At 48.9% G+C, this 18,573-nt stretch overlaps 1 protein-coding gene across 1 annotated transcript in view; it reads right to left on the reverse strand.

Annotated features, from left to right (window-relative positions):
- The window catches only part of WDR18 (WD repeat domain 18), a 69,591-nt gene that overhangs the window by 39,887 nt on the left and 11,131 nt on the right, over positions 1 to 18,573 (reverse strand). The window contains exons 3-5 of the mRNA XM_015418922.1: positions 12,990 to 13,123; positions 6,656 to 6,797; positions 3,079 to 3,222 (exon numbers count right to left, since the gene is read on the reverse strand). Of these exons, the coding sequence (XP_015274408.1) occupies positions 3,079 to 3,222; positions 6,656 to 6,797; positions 12,990 to 13,123 (420 nt within the window). The remainder of the gene's footprint in view (positions 1 to 3,078; positions 3,223 to 6,655; positions 6,798 to 12,989; positions 13,124 to 18,573) is intronic.

Below are 18,573 nucleotides of genomic sequence, written 5' to 3' on the forward strand. Positions count from 1 at the left end.
ACAACAGGGCCCATCGCCCTCCGTGCAAAGAACTGGACCGTGGCTGAAATCCGTCCTCCTCTGGGAAGTCCCAGCCGTGCGGGGGCAACCCGGCACAAAGCGCCAGTGCTGCATTTTGGCATGTGGGAGCCATTCGACAGGAGTGCCGCTATTTGGCGCAGCAGCTGCGCGACACTACAGCCAAAGCCCGCTTTCAAAAGAGAGGCTGCGGCAAAGAGCTTGGCAGGGACAACCGGTGACCGCCAGCCATTCAAAGCCACTGCAGCAACGACAGTCAGCCATGGCCGGCCGCTCGAACTCTGGATACGATCCCAATCGGAAAGCAAAATCCCGGGTTTAGCTTGCCAACCTAGAAGCCAGGCAGGGAGTGTAGCGCAGGTCGCCAGGGATACCCACTGGGTCTTGTCTCCTTGCAAGCAGACCGGCAGGAAAAGCTGCCTACAGCATGGTTTGCCCAGGGCAACATTAAGACTCGGCTGGGTTAATGCCATGCACCGTTTTACCTCCTCAGTTGCAGCCCGCTGTTAAAGTATTTTATTTCACCATCAAGAATTCAGCAAAGATTTAAGATCTTTGCAACATCTTCGATTAGTGAACCTAAAGCCTTGGTCTGTTGCCTTTCAGACTGATTTGCTACATTTTAGGATGTTCTTGCCCTTCCCTTCATCCTGACCCCAAATCTGTTTTTTAACCTCCTGATCTCTAAGCAACCATATCTCAGGCAAGGGTCGGTGCCATCCTTATCTTTCAGGGAAAAGGGCATAGGTTTCTTTTCCTTATGTTCCTCTTAGGAATGTAGAATGTCCTCTAAACAGAGGGCGGAGTGAATTATCTTTGAGAGCGGAATGGCTGGACTCTTTTTCAAACAGCAGGCCCTGACCTCGCCGTTTAATCTCATCCTATATAGGAAGAGCTTTGAATTTTGTTCAGTATGCGGGCATGATCTGTTCTTGCTTGCCTCAAAATGATAATTCTTGATGAAACTGCCGTGCTTTGTTACTGAAAAGCCTTGAATCTTTTCTCTCCCAGATTGAACTCAAAGGGGGAGGCACTAGAGTTTTGAAAACTCCCCTAACATCCATCCTTACTCACTGTTTAAATGTCCAGACATTAACAGTCAGGTACAGTCAAGGAAAACAAACTGTGGTTAAGCTTGGAAGAAGAAGAATACGAAGAGGAAGAGGAAGAGAATAAGAGATTGGATTTATACCCCGCCCTTCACTTGGAGTCTCAGAGCGGCTTACAATCTCCTTTCCCTTCCCCTCCCCACAACAGACATCCTGTGAGGTGGGTGGGGCTGAGAGAACTCTGACACAAAACTGCTCTTTCAGGAACAGCTGTGCCAGAGCTTGTGACTGACCCAAGGTCACATCAGCAGGTGCAAGTGGAGGAGTGGGGAATGAAACCCGGTTCTCCCAGATTCGAGTCCGCACACTTAACCACTACACCAAACTTAACCACTACACCAAACTGTCTGAAGAAGGAGGAGGAGTAGGACGCCCTGTGAGGGAGGTGGGGCTGAGAGAGCTCTGACAGTAACTGTTCTTTTTTCAAGAACAGCTGTGCCAGAACTATGGCTTGCCCAAGGTCATCCAGCAGGTGCAAGTGGAGGAGTGGGGAATCAAACCCGGTTTCCCCAGGTTAGAGTCAGCGCACTTAACCACTACACCAAACTGGCTCTCACAGCCAGCTAGCCACATATGGCTGAAATGCCCCCAAGGTGACTACACTGCGGTTTTAAGGATCTGGGATTTTAAAGCAAGGCTCAAATACAATGGTGATAAACACTCTCTGCTAGGGGTGCTGCGAATTTCTCCCCAAGCCTGTTTGCACTCGAATTGATCCTGTCTGATGCTTACAAGCAGATTGGTCCGACTGGGGCTGTATTCAGGTGGCACTGACCAAATGGAAGAGCCGCTGGATAGGAAGTCTGCAGCTGCCTGTTGGTCGGAAGCTGACTCACGGCCGATTGAGAGATCAGCTGAGAGTTGGGGTCTGATCCAACCCACACCCCAGCAAAACAATGACACAATGAAGCGGCAAAAAAGGGAGAGAAGAAAGAGCTCGTTTCTCTTCCGCCCGCCTCTGGCTGGGAAGACACAGAAGCAATGCTTCTGATCTCTCCATTACGAGAGGAGAAAGAGCTCATTTCTCTCCTTTTCTCTGCATCCACCCCAAACCTGACAACTTGAACCGGGGAGAAGAGAAGGGATACCAGTGGGATCACCCCCTGCACTAACATTTCCTGCATCTCAGAAGGACTGGGAGGCAGCAAAGTTTCCAGGATAGGAGTCTGAAAGAACCGGACTTCCAGCTGATCACCCGGGTGCTGGGTCCTGATCCCTCCCTCAAACTCCGCCCCGGACAAGGCAACATCTCCCCAGCAGGAAATCAGGAGCTGACTCCCAGGTGACCCCCCTCATCAGCTGAGAGTCAGCTGCTGAGGACTGCAAATACACATAAACAGGTTGCAAACAGCCTGCTAAATAACTGGCTACCTGATCACTGCCGGCGAACGGGAAGTGGGCCACAATGGCAGGTGTCTGACCATCCCTACTTTGTATCCCTCTTAAATTCTAGGAGTGAGAAGATCTGCATGAAAAGGTGCTCCCGTCATACCAAGAGACTGCTCTCCCTTCTCTAGCCAGAAGGACCAGTCTTTACACTTGTAAAGCATCTGCTACCAGCAGAGCCAGTGTGCTGTAGCAGCTAGAGTGCTGGGGAAGCTCACTGGGTGACCCTGGGCCAGTTCTTTGCTTTCAGCCCGACCTACTTCGCAAGGCTGTTGTGAGGATAAAATGGAGGAGAAGAGAATGATGTCAGCGATGCTCCCTCTAAGTTACGGAGTTTTGTGAGCAAACATTCTACTTTGTGAGCTCCTGGCGTTAAAGTGGTGAGCGAGTGATCTGGCGACTGCTCTGGAGTTTGCTCTGGAGCCCTCCTTCCTGAGCTAAGACAAAAATCTGTGAGCTGGAGGCTAAAAAAACTGTGGGCTAGCTCACACTGACTCAGCTTAGAGGGAACACTGGATCCCTCTTTCGGGCATACATCAAGCAAATAACGTAAAAAAGGACTTACCCAGGAGCACAGGTCAACCTGGAAAATGGAGCCATCCATGCCACCGCAAAATATAAAATACTCGGTGAGGTCAAGGGTCACTGACATAATGCCCACATCGAAGACGACAGACAGGAGAAGGTCCCCTGACGAGATCTCCCAGAGCTAAAGGAGGACAACAGGAGAACCAGGATTAACCAAGAATTTTCAGCTGGTGAAATCCCACCATCCAGCATGGCGGCCACAGAGACAGTGCAGTGCAGAGGTGTTTCCTACGCAGCCAGTTAAACGCTCTCATTGAAAGGTAAAAACATAAGAACGTAAGAGAAGCCAATGTTGGATCAGGCCAGTGGCCCATCCAGTCCAACACTCTGTGTCACACAGTGGCCAAAAATACCCAGGTGCCATCCGGACGTCCAGCAGTGGGGCCAGGACACTAGGAGCCCTCCCATTGTTGCCCCACCCCCAAGCACCAAGAATACAGAGCATCACTTGCCCCAGACCGAGAGTTCCTATCTATAAACTGTGGCTAATAGCCACTGATGGACCTCTGCTCTATATGTTTATCCAATACCCTCTTGAAGCTGCCCATGCTTGTAGCTGCCACCACCTCCTGCGGCAGTAAATTCCACATGTTAATCACTCTTTGGGTGAAGAAGTGCTTCCTTTTATCCGTTCTAACCCGAATGCTCAGCAATTTCATGGAGTGCCCACGAGTTCTTGTATTGTGAGGAAGGAAGAAAAGTACTCCTTTCTTGACCTGCTCTATCCCATGCATAATCTTATAGACCTCGATCGTGTCACCCCTCAGCCGACGTTTCTCCAAGCTAAAGAGCCCCAAGCGCTTTAACCCTTCTTCACAGGGAAAGTGCTCCAACCCTTTTATCATTCTAGTTGCCCTTTTCTGCACTTTCTCCAATGCTATAACGTCCTTTCTGAGGTGTGGCGACCAGAATTGTACACGGTACAAAGATGCTGCCGAGGAACCGAAAACCAAGGAATGATTACCGTTAGTGCAATCTATGCTTATCGACTCCTCAGGTGGGGTGGGAATAGAGGCCACAGTGTATATCTGTACCCTTCTAGAAAGCCCCCCCCCCCCAAGTTGCTCTGGGCTAGTCACACACACTCGCGCTTAATTTACCTCACAGGCTTGTTGTGTGGGTGAGACGGGGAATGGAGAATGACGTGTGCAGCATGAGCTTTACTGCAGGAAAGCAAGGATGAAAAGGGGAATGATAAAAGCACAAGCTTTGAGCCGAATGAAAGGTGAGAGTTTACATCCCCTGGTGGCTAGTGCCAGGAGCTCCTAATCTCTCAGGCTCGTCTTGTCGGACTCCAGTTGCCCAAGAGATACGGTGGCAGCTTTCCCCGCGGGGCTCTCGCAAGGACGACTGATGCGGATGCTGCCTTTTGAGCTCTGAGGAGGAGCCCCGCATCTACAGGCTGGCAAGCAGATGAGGCCAGGCAAAGAGGGACCGAAGTCCTTTTTACACGCTGGATTCCCCAGCTATGCGGAAAAAAACTTGACACTGACGAGAAAAATACCTGCCTGATGAGGCCTCAGCGTGTTCTCGGACAGAGATGCGGAGATTTGGAAAGAAGAAGAAAGAAATGGGGGTGGGGTCCTTTTTTTTTTTGAGGCCTTTAGGGTAAAAAAAATAGGAAAATCTGGGGGGAACACTGAAAACTCACATGAATTTTTCCTCCGTTTTAGAATAGTAAAATGCTTCTAAAGGCAAAGCTTCTCACACTCGAAGTAGCCGATAAGCATTTTCCAACAGAAATCAGGGAGATTTGGGAAAGCATATCGTAGATGTACAACAGTTACAGGATTTTTTTTTGTTTTAAATATAAATAATACTTGGTAACAACACGCTATAAAGCACTGAATGATACATTAAACAATTCAATGTCTTCAGTGTTATAAAGTTTAGCTTAATATTCAAACAAGCCGGTAATCCGACTTATTGTGACTCTGAGAGTGTTTCTGTCCAAAGAAGACACTTTCTTTTGTTCACTACAAAATTTGTTTTGTACCAGCCGCTTTTACTCTCAATAGCAAAAATGTAAGCTACACGAGCTACAGACGCGTGGGGTGAGGCAGTTTGCAAGACCTGGGTAAACCTGCAATTCTTCTTACAGAAAACAAAGGTATTTCATACGTTTAAATTCCATAAACATGGCAAATAGTTCAATTGTACATACCGACTAAATTATAAATGATGCACTTCATGCTATTATAGCACCAAAATAAGGTCTGGTTTGCTCAGCAAACAAGTATTGCATAGTATTTCAATTAAGGTAAAGGTAAAGGTTTCCCTTGCTTGGAAACCAGTCGAATCTGACTCTAGCGGGTGGTGCTCATCTCTATTTCCAAGCCAAAGAGCCAGCGCTGTCCGAAGACATTTCCGCGGTCATGTGGCTGGCATGACTAAACGCCAAGGCGCACGGAACGCTGCAGTACCCATTTATCTACTTGCAACTTCTTGCTTTCGAACCGCTAGGCTGGCAGGAGCTGGGGCCACAGACGGGAGCTTACTCCGTCTTGCAGCACTCGGGTCTCGAACGGCCAAACTACAGACCTTCCAGTCTGCAGCTCAGTCTCTTAACCTCTGAGCCACCGCGGCCCCTAGTATTCCAATTCCCCCCACCCAAATGCCCTTTTATTCCTTGGGGAAAAATCTAGTTTTTTTCTGATACCTTCGAAATTTCTGGAAATGCTATATCTCTACTCCAAGAGGGAAGGTGTGGAAGATCACAGGACTGGGAAAAGAGGGGGAAGGGGGGGGGCGAGAAGAGATCAGCCTGGTAAAGCATCAGAGAGCTTAGAGAATCCTGGACGGAGATTTCAAAGGACGAAGTGACATTCCAGTTATTCACACCACCACGGTTCCTCACGGGCTCCCCAGCTTGTACATAAAAGATCTGAAGTTGGATTTTGTAGAGGGAAGTTCAACCACTTGCCAAAAATACCATTATGACCAAGGCTCCCTCTAAGCTGTGGCGTCTTTGTGAGCAAAAATTCTACTTTGTGAGCTGCTGGCATTAAAGTGAGCAAGCGATTTGGCTACTGCATGAATCAGTTTGCTCTGGAGCCATCCTTCCCGAGCTAAGACGAAACTGTGTGAGCCGGAGGCTTAGAAACTGTGAGCTGGCTCACACTAACTCGGCTTAGAGGGAACACTGATTATGACCAATGGAACGAGGCTGTGCCAAGCAGTGTTCCCTCTAAGCTGAGTTAGCGTGAGCAAGCTCACAGTTTCTTAGCCTCCGGCTCACACATTTCTGTCTCCGCTCGGGAAGGAGGGCTCCAGAGCAAACTAATTTATCCAGTAGCCAAATCGCTCGCTCACAGCTTTAATTTTGGTAGCTCACAAAGTAGAATTTTTGCTCACAAGACTCCACAGCTTAGAGGGAGCGTTGGTGTCAAGTTAGTCATAGAAGAACAGGAGCCGCTGACGTCTCACCCCGTCCGATCAAAATCTCAAGGCGGCAACTATCAGCCACGGTTGTCCACATAAAGAGATGTGCCTTGAACGACATGAGAGCTCCCTTCCACCAGTCCGCCTGTGCCACGCCGCCCTGGCCTCCTTACCTTGGCTGTTTGGTCTAGGGAGGCCGTGGCGACCCGTGCCATGGGGCCGCCGACCCCGCAGCAGAGGTCCGTGATGGGAAGGCTGTGTCGCGACCACACGTGGCGGGGCTCCGGACTTTGGCCATGCTCTGCTTGCAGCACGCTACATATGAGAACACAGAGAGAGAATCCCTCAGCACAGAACAGATGGAGAGACTTTGGTTGCTGTTGTTGTTTTTATTAAAAAAAAATTACAAGGGGGACCAGCAATTCAAAGATGTACAAAAAAATGAAAGAAATTGCTGCAGAGTTCACAAGTAATAAAGAGACAAAAATCAACTTGTTACAAATGACGTTGAGTGATGTTAGTATTCTATATTTTCATGTTTTCAGAACACAGGACGTCAAAAACTGAAGAAGAGCGTACGAACATCTCGAGTGGTTGTTCGTTTCGAGACAACTCTTTCTCAACCAAAATTCAGTTCTCTGGTTGTCTTATTATATTTAGCAGTGATGTCAATCTTATCCAACAACAGTTTTAAGAGCAAAATCTCAAGGCGTGTTGTCCGTGTTTGAAACTTGTTAGCCCACGTGCTGTTAAAACTGTTGTTGGATAAGATTGACATCACTGCTAAATATAATAAGACAACCAGAGAACTGAATTTTGGTTGAGAAAGAGTTGTCTCGAAACGAACAACCACTCGAGATGTTCGTACGCTCTTCTTCAGTTGTTTTTATTAAAGCAGAGGCTGCAAGGTGGAGCTCAGAAGACAAATCTTTCAGAAGCTGTCGACAATGACTGCAGGAGCGTGCAGAGAACGGTGGGAAGAGGTGATAAAAAGCCCTCTAGTTGTAGCGTCTCAGAGAAGCAATTCCCAGACTGTGCAGGGCGCGGGACTTCTGCTGTGGGAAACAAAACCAACCATGGGAGGTTTGTGCGACCCACCCCCTCAAGTAACCTCCTACAAAGGAGTCTGCCCGCTGCATCTCTGCATGGTTTAGTTTCCTGGACCTCCTCCTCCTAACCAGACTCCACTGCCTGTACATCACGGCCCCTTCATTCCCAATGCAGAGAGACGGCAGAACCTGCCACCCTTGAAAATACCACACCTCCGTAGGACTCACTGCTCTGAGCATGCCTCCTTCCCAACAGATCAGTGACTCACACGGGGATCAGACTTCCCTCAGCCACAGCCAATGTTCCCGCTAAGCTGTGGCGTCTTGTGAGCAAAAATTCCACTTTGTGAGCTGCTGGCATTAAAGTGGCGAGCATGCGATTGGGCTGCTGCATCAGTCAGTTTGCTCTGGAGCCCTCCTTCCCGGGCGAAGACGAAAATGTGTGAGCCGGAGGCTAAAAAACGGTGAGCTGGCTCACACTCACTCAGCTTAGAGGGAACACTGGCCACAGCTCTTACTCCCGCACACACTAAAATCAAAGGGTCTCCCCCCCCCTTCAAAATAAGAAGAGGGAAGCCGGCTTCGGACGTTTGAGAGGCAATATTCTACTTTGAGTGGATTGGGTTTTTTTTAAAAGAACATTTATACAGAAATATGGCTTGTGGAGAGGAGAATCAACAGAGGGGACGAAGAAATCACACTGTGAGATCTGGAGTGCCAAACGCGATCAAACATTTGCTGAAGCGCCAAAATCGGAATGACTGCTGCAGCACAACATGAACAGAATATCTACTCTGGTGGAGAAATACTGGCAGCCGGCGCCACCCAGTGATCTTTATTCGAACCTTGGGGAGCCTGGCTCTCTTGTTCTTGTTCAATGACTCCAGCCTTTTTCACCAGCCCTTCCCAACGGGATCGACGGAGCCGGAGGACTGAACGAGCACGGAGGACCGGCCTCCTCCTTTCCGGCCTGCGTCGCCTCTGAGAGCCGGGCATCCACAAGAGGGCTTGGGAAGAGTGTCTCATCCAGGGGTCCCCAACGTGGTGCCCAGAGACTCTCACAGGCACCTTTTCTGGCACCCACCAGGTATTTTGAGAAAAGTGGGCCAGGCCATGTGGGGCTTTTGCCCAGCAAGGCTTCTGGGCATTTGATTGGCTATGCAGACTTTTAAAAAAACATGGCTTTGGCGGCAGCTGCCACCAAAACAACACAAGGGTCTTCCCCGTGAGAGTGAAGGTAAGCTGCGGCAACCATTTTGTAGCTGGCTCCCTCTCCGGCGGCAGCCATTTTGCGGCCGTGCCCCACCACACTGTGCCAGAATTCCAAAGCTACCTGCAGGCTCAGAAAGGTTGGGGAACCCTGGTCTAGTTCTCAGGCAGACTCATGCGGGAGCAGACAACCCTACAGACTCCTCTTCCCTGACCTTTCAGAGCTCTGTAGGTCGACATGTCACGGGCTGGGGTGCCAGTCCAAAGGGAGCATCTCCCTTGTAGCCTGGCCTCTCTTCGTCTGGTTGCTAAGCTTTGCCGCGGTCGCTCGCTTAAACGAGTCACACGTGGGGGTGAGTCAGGAGGACTTTCAGCTTGCAGTTCTTCCTTCTTATCTGGGCCAGGTGTGAAGACTGCGGTTACAGGCACTTGCCAGCTACCCTCCTCTGCTGCTTCAGAGGGGCCAGCTGTGGTTTCTGCAGGCTCTGTCGGCTCATCATCATCCTTGCCCGTGACACGAGATCAGCACCTTGAATTGAGCTGGGAATCCAACTTGCAGATAGTGAAAATCTTTCGTGGAGAGCACGAATCACTCAAGGTCAGATAATACTCGAGGGCTACTTAAAGGCATGTATCTCAAAATACAGTTTCCGAACTTTCAGGTCTGCAGGGAGGCTAAGAAAACTGGCTGACGTCTCTTTTCGGCCGAGAGAGTTTCGATTCTTCTTCTTCAGAGCCAATATATTCTTACGGAACCACAAAGTTTACATAGTTTGCATGTCTTACCGTACTCCCATGTGGGCTCATTTGCACTCCTTTCGGTTGACAAGAGACACAAAGAAACCTTCCTAGAGCGAGACCAGTAAACGGTCTGCATGCAGTCCTTGAAAACAACTGTTATCTTCTTTACTGCTTCTTAGTTTCCAAACTTTCAGGGCTGCAGGGAAGAAAGTCTGGGAACTAAGAAGCAGTAAAGAAGGTAACAGTTGTTTTCAAGGACCTGCATGCAGCCCGTTTACTGGTCTCGCTCTAGGAAGGTCTCTGTGTATAACTGTACTTGTGTGTTTGTTTCAAAGCCTCAGCACTTTAATAAGTAATATGTGGATCATACTAAAAGATTTACATTCTATATGTATGATTCTTTCATTAATTGTAGTTGAGACATATGCCTTTAAGTAGCACAGCAGCACATGTGAAAGGGATCTAGGTGTTCTGCTTGATCACAAGCTAAACATGAGCCTGCAGTGCGATGTGACTGCGAAGAAAACTAATGCAATCTTAGGATGCATGAACAGAAGCATTGTGTCCAGATCACGGGAGGTGGTCGTTCCGCTCTATTCTGCTATGGTCAGGCCTCACCTGGAGTACTGTGTCCAGTTTTGGGCACCACATTTTAGGAAGGACGTTGACAAGCTCGAGCGTGTCCAGAAGAGGGCAACCAGGATGGTGAGAGGGTTGGGATCCAAGTCTTATGAGGAAAGGCTGAAAGAGTTGGGTATGTTTAGCCTGGGAAAAAGAAGGCTTAGAGGGGACATGATTGCAGTCTTCAAGTATTTGAAGGGCTGTCCTGTAGAAGATGGAGCAGATCTATTCTCTCTTGCTCCGGATTGCAGGACTGGATCTAATGGGTGGCAATTACAAGGGAGTCGATACCGGCTAAATATCAGGAGAAACTTCCTAACTGTAAGAGTGGTCGAGCAGTGGAACAGACTGCCTTGAGAGCCAGTTTGGTGTAGTGGTTAAGTGTGTGGACTCTAATTTGGGAGAACCGGGTTTGATTCCCCACTCCTCCACTTGCACCTGCTGATGTGACCTTGGGTCAATCACAAGCTCTGGCACAGCTGTTCCTGAAAGAGCAGTTTGTGTCAGAGTTCTCTCAGCCCCACCCACCTCACAGGGTGTCTGTTGTGGGGAGGGGAAGGGAAAGGAGTTTGTAAGCCGCTTTGAGACTCCAAGTGAAGGGCGGGGTATAAATCTAATCTCTTCTTCTTCTTGGGAAGTGGTGGATGCTCCTTTGCTGGATGTTTTCAAGCGGAGGCTGGACGACCATCTTTCGGGTATGTTGTAGGGCTGTCTTTCAGCTGTGCTCCTGCAGAGTGCAGGGGGTTGGACTAGACGACATGCAAGGTCCCTTCCAACTCTCACATTCTATGATTCTAAGTAGCACTTGAGTGTTATCTGACCTTGAGTAATTTCTGCTCTCCACGGTGTATTTTGTTCTTGTACTCAATATCTCTACGGTCCCGTTGTGAAAATCTTTCAGCAGTGGGGCGATGCAATCACTACGGCCAGCCACAGTGAACAACTCGGCTGACGTATTCGAAAGCAAGTGAAATTTACAGGCAGGCCCAAGCACAGTGCATTGTGGTAGTCAAGCCTGGCTATAACTAGAGGCAGAATACTTATTTCCAGAAAAAAAGGGTGTGCACTCCAACTGCCGAAGCTGCCGACCCAATCTTTCAGGCCATGGGTAGGTGGCTGACTGAAGTCTGTGCGGACAGATGGATGGAATTTGTGGACTAGCAACTTGCATGAACTCAGCTGCACACACAGGTGTAAAAAAGTACCAGGGCTCACTTCTGGGAACCTTGTTGTTTTAAAAAAGAGAGAGATGTCTGGTAGGAATGCTAGGAAAGAACACTCATAAGAAAGTAAGAGAAGCCATGTTGGGTCAAGCCAGTGGCCCATCCAGTCCGGCACTCTGTGTCACACAGTGGCCAAAACCTAGGTGCCACCAGGAGGTCCACCAGCAGGGCTGGAACTCCAGAAGCCCCCCCCCAAGCACCAAGAATACAGAGCATCATTGCCCCAGACAGAGGGTTCCATCTATACCTGGTGGCTAATGACAATAAGAACAAAAGAGAAGCCACGTTGGATCAGGCCAATGGCCCATCTAGTCTAACCCACAGCGTCACACAGTGGCCAAAAACACCAGGGGCCATCAGGAGGGTCCAGCAGTGATTCCAGAACTCCAGAAGCCCGCCCACTGTTGCCCCCCCCAAGCACCAAGAACACAGAGCATCCCTTGCCCCACACATAAGAACATAAGATAAGCCGATGTTGGATCTAACCTTCAGCATCACACAGTGGCCAAAACCCCGGTGCCATCAGGAGCCCTTCCCACCGAAGTGGTCCCTATTTATCTACTTGCAATTTCTTGCTTTCAAACTGCTAGGTTGGCAGGAGCTGGAACTAGAGACGGGAGCTCACTCCGTCATGCGGCACCCCGGTCTCGAACTGCTGAACTACTGATCTTCCACAGCCTGCAGTTCAGCGTCTTAACCCCTTTAGCCCCTATACCTTGTGGCTAATAACCACAGACGGATCTCTGCTCCGTATGTTCATCCAGTCCCCTCTTGAACCTGTCTCAGCTTGTCGCCACCACCTGCAGCAGTGAATTCCACGTGTTCCCACCATCAGAGATACCCGTATTTCACAATCTGAATTCTAATTAATTCCTTCCTCTCAAGAAGACCACAAGAGAGCCCTGTCCTTACGCAGAACGAGGAAATACGGATGACGCTGAAGTCACATTTGCAACAGGGAAGCAACGATGAGAGTGTCTGGCGCTCCACGCCCAGGGCTGTAAAATACCCACTGTCCTCATTTTGTTGTCCCGGGTGAAGGTTTTTCAGAACTGCGCCCTTTCTCCCCAGTTTCTCCCCAGTTTTGTTTTATGGGACAGAACATTGCTGGCTGGACTGCCTGCAGTCGGGTGTCACAGGTTCAGCTGTGGGGGACCGGCTTTTGCTCTTCCCCGGCAGCAAAATAACCAAAGGGGGGGGGGGGGGGGGGGGCGTGGGAGGAAGCTCCTGAATGGCTCCCCAGATGGGGATTCCGGATGAGAAACCCTATTCTTTCCCAGCTGGCACTGAGAGCTGGAGTGTTATTTAAAAATACACCTTCTTTCTGAAGCACAAACCTAGGCCCCAGGTGATTTATAAATTAGGCACATACCAGAGGCGTTGTTTAAATCAGGTGTAGGCCTAGTGTTTTGGCCTGCGTTCATTTACAGGGAACGTCTCCCAGGCCCCATGCAGCGATCGAAAGCCTTTAAAAACCCATTTCATTAATAGCAAAGTAGGTTTAAACGCTTCCAGCTTCTCTCGGTGAGTGATAATTGCCTCCGCGGGTAGGCAGAAAACAGAGAGACACGCGGCAACCCACAAAAGCAGCCTTGCACATAGTGTCTCTACCGAGGGGAAAGGGGTGAGGAGAAGGATTTCCCCCCCCCCCCTCCAGTCAGTACCTGCAAAGGTTCCACACGATCACCAGGCAGTCCTTGGCCCCGGAGAGGAAGTGGCTGCTGTCATCTGTGAAGGCCAGGCAAGAGAGGTCCTGGTAGTGTCGGTTCAGGATGGCAAGAAGGTTCCCGCTGGAGACCTACGGATGGAACAGAAAGAAAGGAGAGAGTGGTGAGGTGGAACCTGTGGAGGGCGAAGTTTGAGGAAGGATCTCAGCAGGGTACAATGCCATGGAGTCCACCTTCCAAAACTGCCGTTTCCTCCGGGGGAATTGATCTCTGCTGTCAGAAGATCAGATGCGATGTGAAGGGATCTCCGGTGACCCTAGGGATTCCCCCATCCTTGGCACTCGAACGCAGAGCCCTGCGAGACACCAGACGCGACTGCATTCACGTGGACAAAGAAGTCTGCTGGCAGCTAGCCCTCCAACCCCAAGGGCACTCAGGCTGCCTGGGGAAGCCACAACAAGCCATCCCGACACCACTGTCCCCAAATATACAAATTCCACTAGTAGAAAACACCATCAAAGACTGCCAAAACAATATACGAAACAATTATAAAGTTGGTGGTGTCACAACAACAACATTAATGCATACTGTAACTAAAATAAGGCATAAGATGCAATATTTCCTCCTTTGAAGGTAAGACATAAAGTCCATGTAGTCAATGTTACTTGATAGGAGGAGTCCACATAGTTATAACATTTTCCAAACAGCCTTTGCAAAGACGCCCGTTCTAGATACTTGGAAGATGCGTTTCCTTTGACTTCTTCAGTTTGCCGGCTGTGTGAGTGGAACCTAGTGTAAGAACCTTGTGGTCTGTTGAAATTGCTGAAATCAGGTTCCATTTACACAGCCAGCAAACTGAAGAAGTCAAAGGAAACTCATCTTCCAAGTATCCAGAACAGGCATCTTTGCAAAGGCTGTTTGGAAAATGTTATAACTATGTGGACTTCTCCTATCAAGTAACATTGCCTACATGGACTTTATGTCTTATCTTCAAAGGAGGAAACATTGCATCTTATGCCTTATTATAGTTACAGTATGCATTAATGTTGTTGTTGTGACACCACCAGCTTTATAAATGTTTCGTATATTGTTTTGGCAGTCTTTGATGGTGTTTTCTACTAGAGGAATTTGTATATTTGGGGCTCCTGTGATACTAGTCTTTTCCCCCTGTTGTTTGGATCCAGACAGAGTTGGCTTGGGCGTTATGAAAAGAAGGCAATGCCACAAGACAGAGAATATTGATTTAAAGGAGAAAAGGGTTTTCTAAAAAAAAAATTCCAATCCCTGGTCAGATGAGGAAGGTACGAGAGACGATAATATAATTAGATCCCCTGACTAAGCTTAACACAAAATGTGTAGGAATTGGAATACTCCCTCCCTCCTTTACCTATTATCATATAATAAATATTCTGCTTCTTGCACCAGTGACGCTTTGTCCTTTATTGCATGTTATGAGCCACATCAACTCGTCTGCGGGGAAAGGAAGCGCTGCTTTTTGCTGGTCTAGGTATGTGGGCATGTTGAAATGATTTATTCAGGAAGCTGTCTCTCCCACCCTTGCCTTTCAACTTAGGGGTTCTCAAAACACAGCAAGGGCCAATGATGTGGGGACACCCTCCTCCCACTGTACCCCCCCCCCTGCATGCAGAACAAGGGTGATTGGTACAGAGACACTTCCCTCTATATGGGCTTGTGTTTGCCCTGGAATCCCTGTCAGTTGTAGAGAATTCTGGGACCTGTCCTAGGGCACAGAGCTCCTACACGGCAACGGGTGTGACCTGCTATTGTGTGAGAGCTGTGAGCTCACCCTAGGAGGCCCACGATGCACCTCTGGACCTGAGGAATGCAGGATCCAGTCAGCAGAGAAGGGCCAAGCACTCTTTGGAAAAAGCAGGCCTGCCCTTCCCCATCTCCTCTGAGGAATTCCAGGGGACATAGCTGGAAACCCTAAAATGGACTCAGACCTTAAGAAACCAGGAGGGTTGGAGCACAATATCCAAACATTTAGAACAAGGGTGTTTTAAAAAAAAATATATTTGTTTCTGCGCTTTCAAAGAAGAGACGATGTATCGCCCTGCCCTTCACTACCTGAAGGAGTCTCAGAGCCGCTTACCATCTCCTTTCCCCTCCCCACAACAGACACCCTGTGAGGTAGGTGGGGCTGAGAGAGCTCTCTTGAGAACAGCCCCTGAGAGAACTTATGACTGACCCAAGGTCACACCAGTGGCTGCATGTGGAGGAGTGGGGAATCAAATCCGGTTCTCCCAGATTAGAGTCTGCGCTCCTAACCGCTTCACCAAACTGGCTCTCAAACCCACCTCCCCACTGACATAACCTGGAAGATATTTTTTTAAAAAAACAAGACAACATTTGATTTTATTCCTGGAGGTCCAGCAATCAGGGCTTACGGGATATTTTAGTGATCAAAGCACACTGTAGTGTTGAAACCCTTACAACGACCCCATAAGGCAGGCCATCACTGCTCTCCCGTGATACTGATGAAGGACTGAGGTTTTGCGAGAGCTGCTTGAAGGGCACGAGGCACCTTTTGTCTGGGCGTACCAACATCACAGCTCAGTCTCTCAGCGGCTCAGATGGCTCCTGGGGATCCATTCTGCTACCAGTGGTTCTTTCTCTGGAACAAGGAACCTTCACCTGATGTAGCAGGCATAAACCGGCCACTGCACATCCACGTCTTTGAAACCTGATTGCGCTGGCAAGTTCAGAAAACGCGCAACCAAAGTAACACACAGATACACACTTTTGAACTGTTCACTTGACACGATGGAAGATGCAGTCTCGCGTTAAGTTACGGTTAAGGCAGCTCTTGACCATGATTGAGTGCAACATCTGAAATGACAGACTGCAGTTCACAACGGAATGGCTGACCAGAACCGGAAAACGGAGCCCAGTGTGAGAGCCAGTTTGGTGTCGTGGTTAAGTGCGCGGACTCTAATCTGGGAGAACCGGTTTTGATTCCCCACTCCTCCACTCGCACCTGCTGGTGTGACCTTGGGTCAGTCACAAGCTCTGGCACAGCTGTCCTTGGAAAAGAGCAGTTTGTGTCAGAGTTCTCTCAGCCCCACCCACCTCACAGCGTGTCTGTTGTGGGGAGGGGAAGGGAGAGGAGTTTGTAAGCCGCTCTGAGACTCCTTTGGGTAGTGAAGGGCGGGGTAGAAATCCAATCTCCTCCTCCTCTATCCAACACAGACCTTTAAAAAGGCCTCCCACATTTTGACTAGGTTCTAGATCAAGGGTGTCGAACTGATTTGTTATGAGGCCTGGATCTGACATAAATGAGACCTTGGGCCGGACTGTGTGTGCCATAAAATGCAATGCCAGGTAGTGGAGATATAAACTTTATAAAGGACACAAGCACAATGGTGGGGTTTTTTTACTTAAAAATAAAAACACGCTCAAAACATGAGCACTCTTGCAATATTTTGCTTATTTAACAGCGTCTGATAACTGATAACTCTTGCTCTGAATTATTGCATCAAAATGTCTGTGCTATTGCCATCTTGAGTACGCTGTCCAGGTGTGTATCTGTAAGCTGCAAACCTACAATGACGCAGCAGCAGCAGAACTGGAAGAAGAAGCAGGAGACAGCCAGTTCCACTGCGGGCCTGATAGAAGCCCTCCGGGGGCCTAAGCTGGCCCCCAGGCTGCATGTTTGACACCCCTTTTCTAGATTATTCATCGTCCCTTTCCCTTGCCCTCCCAGCTTCAGCGTGGAGGGCGGGAAGGAGGACGACTGCCACGGAGACCAAGATCTGATGCAAAGAAGAAACAGAAAGGTGGGCCACGTAGAGCACAACAGCGCTGGCCATAATTTTGGATGAAGCAAAAAGGGTTAGAAGGGGAACAAGTCTTTTCAGTGGCTAAACAAATGAATGCGACTTTAGGCTTGGGGGGAGGGAATCCCAAAACTGCAAGGAGGGGGGGGGGGGGCATGGCAGGGGCCCAGGCACCTTGCTGTTAGGTGGTCTCACGTGCAGAAGAACAAACTGAGGCAGCAGAACAGACGACGTGGGTTCAGACTATAGCTGGAGGAGGATCCCAGCACTGAAGGATTTCTTTGCGTTTAGTTTATTTTTATTATTACGGTCTTAAGACCGACATACATTGTAAACATAATAGGTAAGGGAGAGGAAAAAAACAGTAATATACAAAAACAGAAATCTAAATTTAAGAACTTTTAAAATGCAATTCCCGCAATCTAAGAATGAATGCACAAAACTCAGCGACTGAATGTATAACCTCTGCAGTCTTATCCGACAGGAGCCAGCGAAGCATTAAAAAAAGCTCCCTGCAAACCGGAAGACTAGTACAGCAGGGGGAAATGGTTTCTCTCTTCTCTTTGCCTGATATGCTGGCTTTCTACCAGCAAAGAACTTTTAGCATGGCGAAGGTGGGAACATCCCAAATAGGCAATGTCCCACCTGCTTCCCATTTGACACGTCGTGCCCTCACATGTCCAAACAGGGCCTCCCGCCCGCCCTAAGGCAGCTGATGCTGGATTTGCAAAAGTTTCAAGTAGGAGGGAGATTGCTGTCAAAGAGGAAAAATAGTTCATGGGAGGTAAGCCCCTGCATCCTCTCATACACGATAACTAGTCAAACACTTGAAAGCCACAGAGAACGGAGGATATCCAAGCAGTTCGACTCACAACCCAAACAAACAACTTCCAAATCTTCTCTAAGAAACAGAATTAGAACTCAGTATGCTGTACTGTGTACAGTTCTGTACAGTTCTGGTCACCGCACCTCAAAAAGGATGTTACAGCATTGGAAAAAGTGCAGAAAATGGTAAGTAGAATGATAAAAGGGTTGGAGCACTTTCCCTGTGAAGAAGGGTTAAAGCGCTTGGGGCTCTTTAGCTTGGAGAAACCACGGCTGAGGGGTGACATGATTGAGGTTTATAAGATTATGCATGGGGTAGAGCAGGTCGAGAAAGGAGTACTTTTCTCCCTTTCTCACAATACAAGAACTGGTGGTGGGCACTCCGTGAAATTGCTGAGCAGTCAGGTTAGAACAGATAAAAGGAACTACTTCTTCACCCAAAGAGTGATTAACACATGGAATTCACAGCTACAGGAGGTGCCGGCTACAAGCATGGACGGCTTCAAGAGGGAATTAGATAATCATATGGAACAGAAGTCCATCAGTGGCTATTAGCCACAAGTTGTGGATAGGAACTCTGGGGCAAGTGATGCTCTGTATTCTTGGTACTGGGGAGGGGGGCTTCTGGTGTCCTGGCCCCACTGCTGGACCTCCTGATGGCACCTGGGTATTTTTGGCCACTGTGTGACAGAGTGTTGGACTGGATGGGCCATTGGCCTGATCCAACATTGCCGTCTCTTATGTTCACTTGTGTTCTTATGCCTCAATGAGAAGAGTGCTCCTGCCCTCTTGTGGCACACTTAGAATCTGCAACCCAGTAGAGAAGGAAAAAAATCCTGTAAAGCAGGGGTCCCCAACACGGTGCCCACGGGCACCAGTGTTCCCTCTAAGCTGAGTTAGTGTGAGCTAGCTCACAGTTTTTTAGCCTCTGGCTCACACATTTTTGCCTTCGCTCAGGA

The sequence above is a fragment of the Gekko japonicus genome, unplaced genomic scaffold (assembly GCF_001447785.1).
Source record: "Gekko japonicus isolate JY-2015 unplaced genomic scaffold, Gekko_japonicus_V1.1 scaffold2262, whole genome shotgun sequence".
Classification (NCBI taxonomy): domain Eukaryota; kingdom Metazoa; phylum Chordata; class Lepidosauria; order Squamata; family Gekkonidae; genus Gekko; species Gekko japonicus.